This window comes from Anomaloglossus baeobatrachus, chromosome 6, assembly GCF_048569485.1.
Source record: "Anomaloglossus baeobatrachus isolate aAnoBae1 chromosome 6, aAnoBae1.hap1, whole genome shotgun sequence".
NCBI lineage: Eukaryota > Metazoa > Chordata > Amphibia > Anura > Aromobatidae > Anomaloglossus > Anomaloglossus baeobatrachus.
In genome coordinates, this window is record NC_134358.1 from 395,874,372 (window position 1) to 395,893,352 (window position 18,981).

General features: G+C 42.5%; 1 protein-coding gene across 2 annotated transcripts in view; it reads right to left on the reverse strand.

Moving 5' to 3' along the window:
- DPY19L1 (dpy-19 like C-mannosyltransferase 1) overlaps positions 1 to 18,981 on the reverse strand; it is a 210,427-nt gene that overhangs the window by 160,800 nt on the left and 30,646 nt on the right. For both annotated transcript variants that reach the window (XM_075315108.1, XM_075315107.1), the window contains one exon: positions 5,574 to 5,598. In XM_075315108.1, coding sequence (XP_075171223.1) covers positions 5,574 to 5,598 — 25 coding nt within the window. The remainder of the gene's footprint in view (positions 1 to 5,573; positions 5,599 to 18,981) is intronic.

The following is an 18,981-nucleotide window of genomic DNA, read 5'->3' on the forward strand; positions in this document are numbered from 1 at the left end:
AACGATAAAAGAAGGCATAATCCCTCCGGTATTGTGCTCCCTGCTCCAGCGCTGTCTCACCGGTACCCTCTACAAGGTCAGGAACAGTGACGTCATTCACCACAGATCACCTGACTGCCTGCTGGGCAGCAGTAGCCAATCAGAGGCAGCAATAGAGAGTGCTACACGAGGAGCCAAGTGTGGGGAGTAGGAATTCTTATAATGCTTTAACTGGTTAGCGGTCTACTGCTGATATTTTTTTTCTGAATGGAGAACCCCTTTAACTGCTGAATAATTTTGTGAAAACAAGAGTGGTATTCAACAATATACAAGTCATTTGCAATTCAGTTCTAACGATGTAGCAGAAAGCTGCTACATCTAGGAAGCGGCTTCTTAGCTGATGCCCCTCAGTCGTGTACTACATGTCTTCTGAGTGCCATGTGTTACCCGAGCCTAAGGGCTTCATGTTGCCAGATTAGATTGTTCAGGGATAATAAAAATTTATATGAAAGTTCTATGAAAATAATTTGGTATTTACCACTTGATGTATTCACTAGTGAAACTACCAAAAAAAATAAAAGCATGGTTTTTATGTGTTTAAAATATTTTTTATTTTGAAAATTTGTGGGGAAGTACAAATTTGAAGGAGTTGTATTGTCATTGCATTAATCATTCTTATGTTCTATAAACTTAACATTTAAGTACTATAAAAATGGGAAAGGGAGTAAGGATAGGAAGAAGAGGAGTATGGGGTTGAGGAGAGTAGTGACATTTTTATTGGGGAAACTGGTAAGAAAGGGAAGGAAAAAGGGAGGGAAACTGGGAAAGGGAGAACATCTAATAAGTTGGTTGCAATATGAGAGAGAATATAAGAATTAAACATATACAACAGTTATAATTGAGAACTATGAAATATATCACATTTGTCAACGTCTAGAGGATTTCAGTATTATAAGAAAACCCGAGCTGAAGGCTAAATAATAAGATGAACACAAAGACAACCAAAAGCATGGTTTTTAAATGGAACTTTTCAGATGATTCATACTGCGTGAAAAATGGGTAGAATCCACAGATGGGCTTCTTGCTTCTTTATTGAAGAGTTTCAGTAAAGCTTAGCTAGAAACCTGGAATCTGGACCGTAGTCCCTGGAGGTTTCTATTGGCTTTCACCATGCCTGACGGTAATTGGCAATACATTCCCTGTGTCAATCAAGAAGAGGCAGGTGGGGAGAAGCCAGCAAGTAATCACCCCAATGATTAGTTTTGATTTTCACACCTCATCTATAAGCTATATTTTCTCTGAAAACCTGCATTGTTTCAGAGCAGAAAATATATGTAATAAAGACGCTGTTTATACGGGCACCATGAATCACCTGACACATTCCCATAAAGTCCAAAGAATCAATGTACAGTCCCTGACAGACGTTCTGTCGCTTATCCATGTTATGTAAATAAAAGCTTATAACCTGACTTTAAATTCATCCATTGGCTTCATAAATTACTCTTTTGAAAGCTGAAACCCTCCCAAATTTGGTTTAGGTTATGAAAATAAAGTTGCTGCAAAGCTGAAATATTGATCATTTAATGAGCACAGAAAGGTCAGATTTTGGCAAGACAAACGTTTTGTCGCCTTGTCATATAATGCACCCAATCTTAGTTTACATACTCTCCTGCGCTCACTAAATGATCAATTAATTAGTGGGTGTGTATAAAAAGAAACCCAGCACCCTAGACCTTCAATTGAACTGCAACTTGACTTCTGACAACATGCCAAAAATCCACCCTGTGACTAAAGCCTTGATTAACAAGAGGCTGAAGACCAGATCCACTGCTGAGGTGGCTGGCACCTTTAATGTTTCTCAGAGTCGAGTACAAAGAATTAAAAAAAGATTTGAAGAGACTGGAGATGTTTTTGACAAGCCCAGGTCCGACAGACCCCGCAAGACAACTGCTAAGGAGGAACGGTTGTTGGTTAGAAAATCCAAAGCCAGCCCCTCTTCCACTGCAGCAGAGCTCCAAAAGACCTGGTCACCTCAAGTCCCTGTGTCAACTAGAACAGTTTGTAGGATTCTGTCTCGAAATGGCCTCCATGGTCAAATCAGTGCCCAGAAGCCAGCACTAAACAAAAGGCAATTAAAAAAACATGTGGCATTTGCCAAGTCCCAAAGCCAGCTAAACAGATGGACGCTGGAAAAGTGGCAGAAGGTGGATTTCTCTGATGAATCTTCAGTTGAATTACACCACAGCCACCGCAAATACTGCAGGAGACCTACTGGGGTCCATATAGATCCAGAAAACAGTTAAGTTTGGTGGTGGAAAGATCATGGTTTGGGGTTACATTCAGTATGGGGGTGTGCGAAACATTTGCAGGGTGGAAGGCAATATCAATAGCCTAAAATATCAAGCAGTATTAGCTACCTCTTACATTCCCAATCATAAAAGGGGTCAAATTTTTGCAGCAGGATGGTGCTCCATCTCATACATCCATATCTACAACAAAGTTACTCCTGGCAAAGAAGATCAAGGTGCTCAAGGACTGGCAGCCTAGTCACCAGACATGAACATCATTGAGCATGTTTGGGGTAGGATGAAAGAGGAAGCTTGGAAGACAAACCCAAAGAATCTAGATGAACTCTGGGAGGCATGTAAGACTGCATGCTTTGCTATTCCTGATGACTTCATCAATAAATTGCATGAATCATTGTTGAACCGCATGGATGCAGTCCTTCAAGCTCATGAAGTCACACAAAATATTAAACATGGCTCTAATAGCACCACAACTACATTCACCAATGTTATGCAACATATCTTTGTATTAGAAGTTAATTATTTGTTTGAATTTCACATTACTTTCTGTGGGCGACAAAACGTTTGTCTTTCCAAAATCTGACCTTTCTGTGTTCATTAAATGATCAATATTTTAGCTTTGCAGCAACAATCATCTGTCACCATGAAGATGCAGTTCAGTCTCCAGAAATCATGATAAAGAGCAAAAGGAACTGAGCAAATGATTATATAGTTTTGTCAGAATAGATTTAGTGTAACCTGTGATTTAACCTACTAAATCTCTTTCTTTCTGGGATTTTCAGTCCAGTGGGCGGTGCTGTCAGTGACTGTGTGCATACAGAGAGAACTGTCAATCACTGATAGGACCGCCCACTGGACTGATGATCCAAGAAAGAGGGGAGGTTTACATGATGAAAACTTGAAAACTCAGGATATACGAAATGTTTTCTCACAAAACTATACATCAATCTGCTCAGCTCCCCTGATCTATTACATGCTGCCCCCAGACCGGACTGCATTTTCAAGGTGACAGGTTCCTTGTAAAATTTATTAAAGTGCCTCATGCTTAATTTAGTGTATCGCTAGATTAATCTAGGGCTCATTCAGACATCAGTGATTTTTCTCATACAAAAAAAATAAATAAATAAAATAAACTATTCAAGTTTCAAGGTCATCAGTTTGGTCAGCCTGAGTTTTTACCATCAGAATTTGGTCAAAGTTTCAGCAGCTTTTCTTGGAAGGAAAAAAAAATAGGTTTCTTCAGCTTTTTCTATGAAACAGTCCATGAAAATAAGATCGCACAAGGACGCTGTCCAATTTTCTTCACTTACCAACAAACTTACATTGGCAATTTTGAACCAAGAATTGGCTAAATATCAGACAAGTCGTCAAGTTTCTGTGCTTCGGTCAGAGGAAAAACAATAAAAAAAAGACATGTAAACCACCCGATACATTATCATAGGTACAAGTGCTATCCATAAAAAACCACGGAAAACACTGGTATGAGAAAAACTGAAGTCTGAACGAGCCCCAAGTGTGTAGCAGCTATCAGCTGGCTTTGTTTAAACGAACATATGCCAAATTGTGGTGTAATTTACGCAAAGGGGGGAGCAATATAGGTCGTGCTCTCTGTGCCCACTTTCTGGCAGTCCATGTACCCTTACAGTGAATATCAAAAATGTGTCCATAACAAATACATTTGGTGCAAACCATAAGAAAAAAAACTTTGAGGGTCAAATTAAGCCAGATGTCTAGCGCACGTAGCTTATTAAAATCAGCCCTAATGAAAGCGTGGGTGGCACGCGTGAAGGGTGACGGCTTTCTTCTAACACTCCCAGGATTGGTGGGTGTTCTAGAAAAATCTGAGCAATTAGCAAGTTATCACATATCCTATGGATAGGTGGCTACCTGCCAAGTTGGAAGAATTCTTTAAGGCTTGGATTATAACATGCCCCTTAAGAACCGATCCTGAGAACCTTTGGCTTTGGGGTCATTGCCCTTAACTAGTGAATACGGCTTGTTCAGCGCTTTCTATAGTTTAAAAAGTAGAGAGCACTGAATATGCACAGTCTCCCCTGAATTGAGTCTGCGGTTGGATGTCTGCCAGCTGCCTTGTCTGGGGGAACAGGGGCTATGGTTTCCTTAATTGCCCAAATGGAGTGGGACATCTCGCCTATCAAATATTTATGACTTTTCTACTATATATGCTGTAAATGGCGGACATGAAAAAACATTAAAAACCTGTCAATGGGTGAAAAGTGGTTATTTTTTTCCTTTATATTATCCTTGCTGTTCCCTCAAGTATCTTGGGGGAAAAAAATCTGGGATTCAGTTCCAGAGAATTTAACATTTTAATGTAGCAGGCATTTTTATGGTCTTTACAAGGGGGTACATCTCACAGGGTATTATGAATGCTCCGCATTTATGCCAAAGAAGGCACGCCAACTTACTATAGATCAGAAGAACTAGTACTAAGTAGAAAAAACGTCTCAGAGGAGATCTCATTTATATGTATAAATACATGTGTGGCCAATATAAAGGACTGGCACATGACTTATTCCTAGTGTTGAGCGAGTGGTTGACTATTCGTACTCGCTATGCTCTTACCGAGTACAGTCCGCTACTCGCATATTCATTACGAATAGCGGGCGCAATGTAACGTAGTGAGTAACCCGAAAGCCGTACTTTTCGTGCAAGTAGCGAATAGTACGGTTTTCAGGTTACTCACTACTTAGAGAGTATTTCCCATTGACTTACATTGCGCCTGCTACTCGTAACGAATATGTGAGTAGCGGAGAGTACTCCATAACAGCATAGCGAGTACGAATAGTCAGCGACTCACTCAACACTACTTGTTTCTTCCAAAGACCATACTAAGGACCAGGGGGCATACACTGCAATTGGAAGAAAAGAGATTCCGGCTGCTAAATAGGAAAGTGTTCTTTACAGTTAGAGCAGTCAGACTATGGAATGCCCTACCACAAGAGGTAGTAATGACAGATACTATAGCAGCTTTTAAAAAAGGGCTGGATGATTTCCTCGGTACACAACATTGTAGGTTATAAATGATTTAGTGACAAAATGTATAATTAGTGGAGGAATGGTGAACTAGGTCTTTTTTCAACCTATGTAACTATGTAAGAATGGTCCATATGTCTGGAACTGTATGGTGGGTTAACACAAAGAGGAATACTCAGGGGAGCAGAAAGAATAAAATAAAAGCACAAACTTGACTCTTAACCAGATTGGTCCTCTATAAGGGTATAAAATAGAATAGGTTTTGCTTGGGAACAAAAAACACAAACTTACCAGTGCAAAACACCTACGAAAGCAGCTGAAAGAGAAGCAGACATACGTTAAGTTTTCTAGAAAGCAATTAAAATTCATTAAGAACACAGTTTTTGTCTCATGTAACTGATATAACATGGTATGTATCATGACTGAAGGCCCTTTTCTAGACCACATGAGTCAAATGCCATCAGTTCCCATCTCGTAACACCTAACTGATGGGAGATAATGCCCATTTAGGCTGGCGTTGTCCAGGATGAACCAAAAAAAAAGTGTCCATGGAGGAAGGGGGAAGGTGGCATAAGAACAAATACTTAGCTGTTACCTTAATAGCGCTGGATTCCCCAACCAAATGGACACTTTTTGATGGATCCTGCACAACTCCTGTACCCATGATGGTTTCCAGCTAAGTTTGGAGGACTTTTGCTTGAACCAAGGCTTTTCACAGTGCGGCAATACAAGAGTGTCTATTCCTTTTTTTTTTATTTTTTTAAATCAAGTTCATTTTTAGTAATCGAAAAACACATAGCATATATAACAGTCCCTTACCCTGCAAGAACAATTCAGGAAAAGGGATAAGACCATCTCCGATCATCAAAACAACATTGAAATGATACAATAAAATAAACAGTGCACCTGCAGCTCATACCCATCATCAATACATATCACAAGGTAGATGAATCATTTTGGTGTACTCCCCGCAACCTAAATACGCCACGTCTTCCCCAACCACCATATGTGTGGTAAATATATAAGAACATCCTAGTCCAGTAATTATTTAAAGGGGTTGTCCGGCTTATTTTGAGTGTTTTTATTATTACCCTATTGGGCTACATTGGGGCAGGTAAGTAGATAGAGACCACTTACCTGCCATGCTGTCAGCCCCTCTCCACCGGCTCAGAGTGGTCATGTGACCGCTCCTGCCGCGATTTTGCTGCTTCCGGTCATTTCATGTCAACATGGGCAGGGCCATGTTGACATGCAAATCTGGAAACAGCATGTCACCTCCCTGCTGGGCGGCTTCAGTGCGTGGAGTCCCCGCCCCCATCCCTGCACCCTCCCACAGATTCCCCCGCACCCCGTACTCTCCCCGCAACCTCCCCCTGCACTGCTGTGGGGTCCGTGACCTGGCGACTGCTGCCGTGGTGTCAGCGCCAGCACCGGGCCCCTGCTCAGGATCACACATTCAAATATACCGGGATCACAGATCACAGATGCCGGTATATTTGAAAGCGCTGATGAGAAGGAGCGTTGCACTTCTCATCACTGCCCCGCTGTCTGTATACTCATCAGCACAGCGGTGACGTCACTACTGTGATGATATGTCCAGAGCACAGACAGCGTGCGAACGTGCAGGAGCGGCGGGGACCGAGGACGGGTGAGTATGTACTTCCTACATGTGTTCCCTATGGGGGGGGGGTCGGTACAGAGCGCCGTGTGTGCGTGCAGAGCCCGATGTGTGTATGCGGTGCAGAGCCCGATGTGTGTATGCGGTGCAGAGCCCGATGTGTGTATGCGGTGCAGAGCCCGATGTGTGTATGCGGTGCAGAGGCCGATGTGTGTATGCGGTGCAGAGGCCGATGTGTGTATGCGGTGCAGAGGCCGATGTGTGTATGCGGTGCAGAGGCCGATGTGTGTATGCGGTGCAGAGCCCGATGTGTGTATGCGGTGCAGAGCCCGATGTGTGTATGCGGTGCAGAGCCCGATGTGGGGCTGTTATTTGCAATGCTGTAGTGATAACAGGTCAGGTGCTGGGGCAGAATATACTGACAGGGAATGTGTGTGCAGGGGGCGAGGCTGGACACTTGGGTGGGGCTGGACAGTGAGGCCGGGCGGTGTCAGCTCTGACTGGGAGGTTTGGCACAGGAAGTGGTCAGTTTGCTTGTGCTGAATGTAAACAGAGTGCTGCAGAGAATAAAGGGTGAATTCAAGAGGAACAAAAGTTAGAAAACAAAAAATAACAATGTAGGGGTGATTTATATGACAATACAGCACAGATTAGCTTAAACTCAAACATTTTTGTTATGTCGGACAACCCCTTTAACCAGTGATAAAAAGAAGGACCTGGTCTCCCATACTATCTTGCAACAGTGCTGGGGAGGGAAGAGTGTCTATTCCAACATTGTCCTTTTTGCAACTGGCAACATATGAAATCTGATATAACAATATGAAGACTATTGTTTTTATATTGTTTTCCATTTTGGTAGAAAAAGAAAAAACATGTACTATTTTTTAGATTTATTATTAATGCATTTTTAGATTTTATAGCGGGATGTCAATCAGTAATCTGTTTTCTACCATCCTAGAAAAAAAATAAAAAGTGATATCCCATTCAGTCACCACTTTTTTGCAAATTATATGGGCAACATGGTGGCTCAGTGGTTAGCATTGCAGTCTTGCAGCATTGGGGTTCTGAGTTGAAATCTTACCAAGAACAACACATTCAAGCACAGGTTGCAACAATGGTATCTCCACAGGGGCCTAAGGCTACAGTCACACTTGCGTTGTTTTGCATCAGTCACAATCCGTTTGGTGATTGATGGGACGGATGGATGTGCTGCACTTTGTTGTAAAACTGATGCAATGGATGCAAAACGGAAGAGTTTTCTTTTTTTTTTCCACTGTGTGAAAGGTGATGTGGTACTGAAAACATATGTGGAGAGAGAGAGAGATCTGGGTCTCGGCTGTAACATCAGCTGAAGATCTGGCAGGGATGCAGCGCTGGAACCCCGCGATCGCCATAACGTACACAGTTCATCATAGGTCGGGAATGCACCAACTGGTATGATGTACTGGGTACGTAAAGGGTCGTTAAGGGGTTAAAAATATGAAAGAAAAACAAACACAAATGTTTAAAATCACGCCCCCCATTTGCCCCAATGACAATAAGACATTACAAAAAATAAAAAACACATTTGGTATGTTCAGAAATGTCCAATCTATCAAAGTATAAAATAAATTCATTTGATTGGTAAACAGCGTAAAAAAAAAAAAAAAGCCACAACTTTTAAATAAAATGTAATAAGAGGCAATCAAAATATTGTATCTACCCCAAAATTGTTTCAGTAAAAATATCAGCTCAAGGCCAAAAGATAAGCCAGCACTGAGCCCCGGAATCAGAAAAATTAGAATGTTACGGGTCTCGGAAAATGGTGACAAAAGTACTTTTTTTTTTTTGACCATAACAAAAAAAAAAAACCTATACAGCTTTGGCATCTACGTACTTGTACAAACCTAGAGAATCATGCTGGCAAGTCAATATTTTAGGGTGTATAAAAAGATATTAGATCCCAACGTATTGTTACCCCTCTATAAATCAATTGTAAGGCCACATCTGGAATACGGGATCCAGTTTTGGGCTCCACATTTTAAAAGGACATTCAGAAGTTAGTCAGTTCAAAGGCGGCCGACTAGACTACTACAAGGAATGGAGGCCTCCCATATGATGACAGGTTGAAAAAGTTAGATATGTTCAGCTTAGAAAAAAGACGTCTCAGAGGAGATCTCATTTATATGTATAAATACATGTGTGGTCAATATAAATGACTGACACATGACTTATTTCTTCCAAAGACAATACTAATGACCAGGGGGCATTCACTGCGAGTGGAAGAAAAGCGATTCCGGCAGCTAAATAGGAAAGGGTTCTTTACAGTTAGAGCAGTCAGACTGTGGAATGCCCTACCACAAGAGGTAGTAATGGCAGACACTATAACAGCTTTTAAGAAAGGGCTGCATGATTTCCTCAGTACACAAAACATTGCTGGTTATAAGTGACTTGGGGACAAAATGTAGAACTGGTGGAGGAAGGTTGAACTAGATGGACCAAGGGCTTTTTTCAACATATGATAGCGAACATGATTACATGTCTGATGCGATAACAACGGACACATGTATGTGCGTCACCGCTGATGACGCTAAGCAATGGGCATTGAATAGCATGTTAGCAAGCTCCAGTGGGTGTTCTAATATGCTGAGAGGAATGGGACTAGTCCCTGCGCTCATTACCATATCATAAAGGATCTTTAGAAATACTTTTTCTAAAGCTCTCTTTGTCTATGCTACTGTATAAAAGGGACAGTTAGGCAGAGATTAGCAATATACACCCAGAACTGCTCATGGCTTTGGGTGCACATTGCATTTGACAGGTTCCCTTTAAGACAACAGTCAGCCGAATGACTGGCTCGTCGGAGAGTTAGAAAAGTGGAATAAGCCACTGACAGAACGAACAATCGGGTTTGGACGGCTGCTATCTAATCTTTTGGAGTCTCTAGGAGTCAGTGCTTGGCCTAATTTCCAATCATGGTATGATATAAACAAGCACCAAGCCTACATCCCACCTGCACACTCACTGTCCCCCCTGTGATGAGCTAATCAGAGCGTAGGCAGGAGAATCAGCATGAGAGTCAATTACCTTGTCATGTACACATACTCCAATTAAAATGCTGGAGCATCCAATGAGTCATGGTGTCTTATGGGCCAAATTACAACGCTATTTATAACCCTTCCATTGCTGCTCGCCAAGAACACTGAAAATGAGAATGTATTGTTTTATTTATGGAGTTCTGCTTCTTCTTGCACACAATGCCCCCCTCTATCGGGCCACCATTCCACGGTCCTGCTGCCTCACACACCACCAACACTGACAGGAGATTATTCACACTATGGAGCAAGGAGCATAACAATTAGTATTTCTTCCATCTTACAGGAAACATTCCTGTGTTGTACTATACTATAACATCTGCTCATCTGCAGTCAGCGGAAATGTGGAAATGTTTACCTGAGAGAAGAGAAAACAAAAGATGAAGGACAGAACCGTATTACCTTGACAGCATTCCAGAAAATGTGTAGGCAAAGGCTTTTGTATAATCTGTCCTTGTACAATAACCCAATAGAAAGAAATACTCCATGAAACTGTATGTAAAGTAATGGTACGTGAAAAGAAACCGCAATTTGCACCAAGCCTGGCATCCAGTGTAGAAACGAGACAATCCATATCCAAGGTCAGAGCCGGTACAAATCTCCCTAGTTTCAGATTTGACAGAATACTATAGTTTTGGAACTTGATAAACAATAATCCATCAAACTGATCTGCAATGTCCCCCGAGAAAAGAGAAGAATGGAACACCAGTGCCTCCTACTGAAGGTAGCAATCCTAACAGCCAACATCAACCCCTTAAGGCCCCGTTAAACGCAATGACATCACTAATAAGATGTCGATGGGGTCACGGAATTCGTGATGCACATCCGGCCTTGTTAGCGACGTTGTTGCATGTAACACATACGAGCGACCGCTAACTATGCAAAATACTTACCAAATCGTTGATTGTTGACACGTCGTCCATTTCCCAAATGTCGTTGCTGGTGCTGGACGCAGGTTGTTGGTCGTTGCCGAGGCAGCATACATCGCTACGTGTGACACCGCAGGAACGAGGAACATCACCGTACCTGCGTCCTCCGGCAACAAGGTGGGCGTGACTTTCATGCGGCTGCTCTCCGCCCCTCTGCTTCTATTGGACACCTGCTGTGTGATGTCGCTGTGACGACGCACGAACCTCCCCTTTAGAAAAGAGGCTGTTCGCCGCCCATAGCGACGTTGCTAGGCAGGTAAGTATGTGTGACGGGGCCTAGCGATATTGTGCGCCACGGGCAGCGATTTGCCAGTGACGCACAAACGACGGGGGCGGGTGCTTTCACCAGCGACATCGCTAGCGATGTCGCTGCGTGTAAAGCCCCCTTTAAAGAGGATCGTCCACCAAACTTTTCATGTTGAACTGAACTGGACACATGATGTAATAGTGCCTGCTGAACGGAATCAAACACTTTTTTTTTTTACATTTCAGCTCTTCGTTTGCAGTAATCAACATATTTGGCACTTAATAAGTTAATTCTTGTTAAAGGGATATTGCCATCTCCAAGATCCTATCCCAATATGTAGTATTTGTAAAAATAATAATAATATTAAATATTAGCACAGATTTCCAATTAGAAATATAGCATAGTTCTCCTGATTAGATATGTTGCTTACCTCATGTATAGGGCATTGCAGCTTAGGCATCTATGGTTACAACCACTCATTTAGTGACAGTTAGTTGCTAGTGGTCATAACCATGGTCACATAAGCTAATTTAATGTCCTAATTTGAGGTAGTTGCTGATATAACTATAGTTACACTTACTTCATATTGGGATAGGATAGGATAACACCCAGGAGCATGGCCCACTATATGGCACGGTTCTGATAAATGGACTTTAACAAGCCATGCACCTGTGTGTTCCTTACATGACTAGAACACATTTCTATCACATTACAGACATCAATTTTTCAACACCAATCACTAAAATTGGGGTGCTCATCCCCGCTCCTCCTCTTCAAGTGCACTAAAACTCCATTCATTGTCTACGGCAGAATTGAACAAAGTGCAGCCTGCGGGCAACATCTGTCCATCTGGCTATTCCAGTCCAGCCAGCGGACAGAAAAAGGCGAAGGCCTGAAAACAGTGGACCGGACCATGCCCGCCGCCACTACCACCTGCTTCCTAATGTCACCGATATTTGCATCCACAGGATGCAGATAGTGGTGAATACATTGCTGGAGGATGGTTTCACTAGCTCAGTCTTCCACCAATAAGTGTGAGGCACAGCAGACGCGATAACATCACATCATCTCTTCTGTCTTGCGGATTGTCAGGGCACCGGATACTGGAGCAGAGGGTCACGGGAACAGGAGCAAGGCGAGCATGTGGTACGCGTTTTTTCATGTGTATAAGATGTTTGTTTGCATTTAGGAGGCTATGTGGAAGCTCAATGTATATGGAGGGGTTATGTGGGGGCTTATATTGTATTTAGGAGGCTATGTGGATACTTTTACTGTATATAGGCGGCTATGTGTATGTTGGGCTCAATGTATATAGGAGTCTATGTGGGGCTCATACTGTATATAGAGGGCTATGTGGGAGTTTGTACTCTATATAGAAGGCTATGTGGGAGTTCGTACTGTAGAGATGCTATGTGGGGGTTAATACTGTATATAGAGGGGCTATGTGAGGGTGTAGTCTGTATATAAGGAACTATTTAATTGCTCATAACGTGTATAGGGGGTATGTGGGGGCTCATACTGTATATAGAGAGGCTATTTAATTGCTCATATCGTATATAGGGGATATGTAGGGGCTCAAACCATATATAGAGACTATGTGTGGGGGGCTCGTACTGTATATAGAGAGGGCTATGTGGGGGCTCATACTGTATAGAGAGGGCTATGTGGGGGCTCAACCTGCATACAGGAGGCTCTGTATACAAAATGTGTATAGAGGGGCTATGTGAGGGCTCATATTATATATAGAAAGGCTAGGTAGGGGCTCACACTGTATACAGAGGGGCTATGTGGGGAGTTTATTCTGTATATAAGGGGCTATGTAAGGGTTCATACCATATATATGGGCTATGTGGGGCTCATACTGTATATAAAGAGGCTATGTAGGCGGCTCATACTATATAGAGAGGGCTATGTGGGGGTTCATAATGTACAGTCATATGAAAAAGTTTGGGCACCCCTATTAATGTTAACCTTTTTTCTTTATAACAATTTGGGGTTTTGCAACAGCTATTTCAGTTTCATATATCTAATAACTGATGGACTGAGTAATATTTCTGGATTGAAATGAGGTTTATTGTACGAACAGAAAATATGCAAGCCGCATTTAAACAAAATTTGACCGGTGCAAAAGTATGGGCACCTCAACATAAAAGAGACATTAATATTTTGTAGATCCTCCTTTTGCAAAAATAACAGCCTCTAGTCGCTTCCTGTAGCTTTTAATTATAATTAATACATTTCAGCCTATGGGTTCGGCCCTCCACACCAGTCACTGATTCTCATGTCGCCCCTCAGGAAAATTAATTGACCATGCCTGGTCTATGGGAATGACGCAACTAGTTGGGAAACATGTGCAGTTATACCGCACACTACTCATAGAATGAGGACACTTATTCACACATTTTTATTTGGCACCTTTCTAGTCCCAAAATTGCCAAGGTACAATTTGGACAATAGCATTGTGACACCTACACCTACTAGAGCTTTAAGTACATCCCATTACAAATGCATAGTTACTAATATAGAGTTGTTCCCCACTTTGCACCTATAACAGTGTCTAGTCTTCTGGGAAAACCTTCTACAAGACTTTGGAGCAGGTCTTTGGGAAATTTTGCCCATATATCTAGAAGAGAATTTTGGACATCAGACACTGATGTTGGATGAGACGGCTTGCAATGTCCATACTAGTTCATCATAAGGGTGTTCGATGGGATTTAGGTGTTGGCTTATCTAGTTCTTATACACCACACTCGCCCAACATTGTTTTTATGAACTTTGCATTATGCACTGGGACAGTCATTCTTGAACCAAAAACAACCTTCCTCAAACCAATACTTAAAAGGCTGGTTGTATATTTGCCCAAAATATCTTGGTATACCGACGTATGACAATTTCCCTTTAAGGCTATGTGCCCACGGGAGATTGCACCTGCGGATATATCCGCATGTACGTCCGCAAGTTTCCCACAGCAGCTCCCCGGAATCCGCAGCTATCCATTGCTGCAGGATTTCAGTAAAATATCTGTGGTAAACCTGCGGACATTCGTGCGACTTACCTGCGGAAGTCTCGACCCCTATCTCCATAGTGGAAAGGCGGGATTTATGCAGATATTTCCGCAGGAATAATTGACATGCAGTTATGTGCAACTGTGGGACATCCGCAGCCGCACATACTGCAGCATGGATACAGCACTCCCAATGTCCCACAGGATAACATGGGGAGTGTCTGTACTTGCTAAAACCTGCGGATTTATCTAGAAAATCCAGATAAATCCGTAGGTTTTTCCGCAGTAAAATCCGTGGGTATATTGTCCCAGGGGCACATAGCCTAATGGAGTGTAGGGGTCCACTCTCTCAAAGTCAAACATATAGCATAATCCCATCTCCACCAAACATTATAATTGGAACAATGCAGTTAGACAGTTCATGTTCTCCTAGCATTCACCAAAACCAGACTTCTCCATCAGACTGCAAAATAAGTGTGATGGCTCACTCCATAGAGCGCTGTACCACTGGTCCAGGGTCCAGGAGTGGTGTAATTTACACCATTTCATCCTGTGCTTGGCATTATGCTTGGTGATGTAAGGTTAGTATGCAGCTGCTCGGCATTGATAAGACAATGCACTAGTTTTGTGCCGATTTTAATAGCAGAGAATGTTAGGAGCTATGCAGTTTTGGAGTCAGCAAAGCCTTATCTGAGTTGCTTTAGTTTCTAGCCTCCTCCACACGTCAATAATATCAGTCACTGTTGGTCATGAAATATTTAGGGAGGAATATATTTGATGAGCTGACTTGATACATTGGTGACATACTATGACATGACCACGCTCAAATCCAGTGATTTCTTTAGAATGAGCAATTCTTTTACAACTTAGTAAAGGCAGACTGCATGGCGAGAGGGTGGATTTTAATCCCTTGTGGCAATGGGAAAACCTTAATTTAGTTATAAGAAGGTGTGTTACAATATTTTTGTGTATTGCTGTCAGTCACAGACAATGAATTGCTTGCCAAATAACTTTAGAAACTCTTAGACCACAGTCTCCCTATGTGCCATGCAAAACCTCAAAAATGAAGAAGGCCCCCTCATTTAAAATTCTTGAGACAAAAAGAGGCAGATTTATCCGTCTATGACAGTGGAAAAAGACACCATAGGTGTAGTTAGTGACAAAGATATTAAAGGCCACAGATCATTAAATAAACCAGGAACTGTTTTATACTGTGTCAAAAGTAAAAGTTGAAAACTAGCACAATTTGTGCCAAAAACTGGCAAACTGTTTGATGAACGTGGGCCAGCGCGTTTATACAAAACCACAGTGCAAAATGTCTCATTTCCTTGCATTGGAAATATAGTTCTCCATTTCTACCTAAGGATCAAAATCATTCATAATATGAGACATGATAACCAGTATAAATAATATGCTAGACCATTGTTATGATTTCTAGGGTCTACAGGATATTTGGTCTAGAAAATGTTTAGTGAAAGCCAACACTTCTGAATTAAAGAAGTGGTTCACCCATATTGATTATTGGCCACAACCATATTATGTTGAGAAACTAGGTTTCTCTCAAATACCTTGTGTTGCCAATAGTACCTGTGAGCATCGCTATTGGGGACCACTCATCCCCATCGCGTGACCCCCGGGCTCCGTGACCTCAGGGATCTGATGAGTGTCATGTCAACTCCCTTCTCACCTGACATCACCGCGGCCGGCCCCAGTTTTCCTGTGTGACTGGGCTTTGGGCGGAGTTTCACCGCTCATCACAGCCCAGCATCTCCCTGCTCACTCCTCCTTCACTTGCAGAGCATGCAAGCAGGAGTGATGATGGGCTGTGATGATGCAGTGAATCTCTGCCCACAGCCCAGTCATTCAGGAAAACTGGGGCCAGCCGTGGTGATGTCAGGGGAGCAGGAAGTTGACGTGATCTCACCGGATCTCTGAGGTCATGGAGCCCAGGGGTCAGGCGATGGGGATGAGCGGACTGCAATAGCGGCGCTCACAGGCAGAATTGGCAACACATGGTATTTGAGAGAAACCTTGTTTCTCAACATAATATCATTGTGGCCAATAATAAATGTGGGTGAACTACCCCTTTAATGTTTGTGACATTTGTTGCCTAGGTCAAACAAACACTTGGAATTCATAAACTTGTTCCTGTATCCCTCTTCACTCTCTACCTACCCTGACTTTCTAAATGAACTGCTACCAATAGTGATGAGCATTCCATGTTCTATTCAGGTTTCAAAATACCGGTCTATGACCTTGTTATCTTTTGGAATATTTACATTGCATCCTTTGACATGCACTATGGACTGGCATAAATACTACTCACTTTCTTATTTATCTCTAGTTTTGCTTTGGTTAAACCACCACTCCCAGCAGGTTTTTGTTTTTTTTCTTTCCCTGCTGGAGTGGTGCTTTACATGTAGGTCCCCTGCCCCATGTCTTATACTCCTCTGCAGTCTCTTTATCCATTTCCAGTGTTGCTGCGGTCGATTTCCAGCGATCTGTGATCTGACGGCAGATCCAGTGTTTCATGGAGCACGTTGGGGGTCACAAATCAATACAACTCTATGAGAGCCTCATTCTGGCCCAGTTTTGCTCTCCGAGTTGTAACATAACGTCTATCAATTGGCCAATCAGAAGTTCTAGGCACAAAATGGAGTTGCAGGATCGTAGATTCGCTGGAAAAAGGATGAAGCCGCCAGTAGGTAAGAAGTGTAAGGCCCTGTGCCCACGGGAGCTTGCTTCTGCGGATTTTGCCGCGGAAAACCTGCAGATTTATCTGGATTTTCCAGATAAATCCGCAAGTTTCAGCATGTACAGACACTCCCCATATTATCCTATGGGACATAGGGAGTGCTGTGTCCACGTTGCGGAATGTGCGGTTTTGGAATACACTGCGGAATTCCCGAAGCCGCACGTAACTGCATGTCAATTATTCCTGCGGCATTACCTGCGGAAATCCTCTGCTTTGGCCCATACTTACCTGCCTTGATAGAAGACACCCGGTCATTTTCCCTCGGTGCACAGGAGCAGGAAGGAGGAGGTGGGCGGGGCCTGCACGAGCTCCGGTCATGCGACAGCCGGAGCTAGTTCAGGCCCGCCCACCTTCTCCTTCACAGTGTAAACACGGCCGGAGACGGGAGAGAATCATCATCATCAGCACTTGTTCTGCATTGAGGATGCAGTGCCGAAGCCATGGTACTGTATCCTCAATGCAGAATGCCTGCACCATATCCGCAGGACATTCCGCAAATAAACCGCAGCATGGAAACAGACAAAGTTGTGCTGCGGTTTTCTAGGAGCTCCTGCGGATATAACCGCAGGACACTTTCCCCCATGGGCACATAGCCTAAGACAGGGGCAGAGGACTTACATTTAAAGCACCACTTCAGTGCTAAAGATTTAATAAAAAAAAAAACACAGACACAAAGAAGGGAACCTGATGCTTATAGAAGCATAATAACATGAGGCCTCTACAACCAGAAGATCAGTAGAGGGTGCCAGCAGTCCTGTTTTATTTTACTTGCATTCATAGTACCATTAATTCCACAGCGCTTTACAGACAATAAAAAAGTCCCCAAGCAAGTAGGGTAAAGGATTGTTTTTGCTTTATTAATAAATACAGTACATATATTAAAATTATAACTTTTTATTAGAGCTACAAATATCACAAATTTATGGATTTTTCTAAAAGTGGCCCATCATCCGAGTTATGCTCAGTTTTTTACGTATTTTGACACACATATTGGCCATCATTGGTCTGTAGCTACATTTAAAGCTACTATTTAAGAGAATGTCAACAATTTTAAGCCACACATATATATTTGATATTGTCACGAGCGTTCACTAGAGTCTGATGTACACCTAGCATATGCCGCTGTCTGTGATGAATGTATAGATGACAAGAAACCTGGGTTTCCTCCTGTATTCCTTATCTTCTACAAAGATAATTCTATTTTAGGTGACAGATTGGCGGGAATATTTCATAATTTATTATCCAGCACTGACACCACAATTCCAACTGTCACATATAATATAACTGGAAACCAAGAAAGATCCCGTCTAGAATCGGAGGAACAGATGGTGCAGATGGAGGAAAGCAGATGGACAATGAGCCTCGGATAAATTAAGAAGAAGACTTGGAAAGCACTTTGTTGCTGTCCAGACATTTAACATTATCCGTCTTTTTCACAAAACTTCTTATACCGTACATATGCCTTAATCTCTGTGACCACCACAGCATGCCTGTCACTTTAGATAACTTTTCAGTATAGGCAGTCATGTGTACATAAGAAATAACACTTTGTGCCCATTATAAGATTGCGTTCTGCATTTCTCACTAGCATTTATCTCTGCAGGATCCATCTTTAGTTTTGTGGGTGGACATGAGGAATTCCTAATCCCCCGTTTCTATGTAGCTCTTGATCAAATACTGCAGCAGAAGGAAGGACATTGTACAATTGCAGTACTGAGCATTGCAGCTGGGAATCCAGCGCTGGGATGAGAACACACTAGCAGCTGAACAGTCAATGGCTATGTGCACACAGGGCTTTCTTGGTGCGTTTTTGCTATGTTTTTTAGCTGAAGATTTGCCTTGGTTTTATGCAAATCCATGCTAATAAAATACTGCTTTTTACAGTCCCAGCAAAGACTATGAGATTTCTGAAATCTCATGCACACAGACACAAACACGTCAGGTTTTTTTCCTGACTCTTTTGTCACATACCCAAAAGAAGAATGCCGCGGAGACACCATCACATGTTTCTCAACGCTAGCAGGAAACTAGCCAGGTCTTTCACCGGGAAGGAACAACCACGGGAAGGGCAG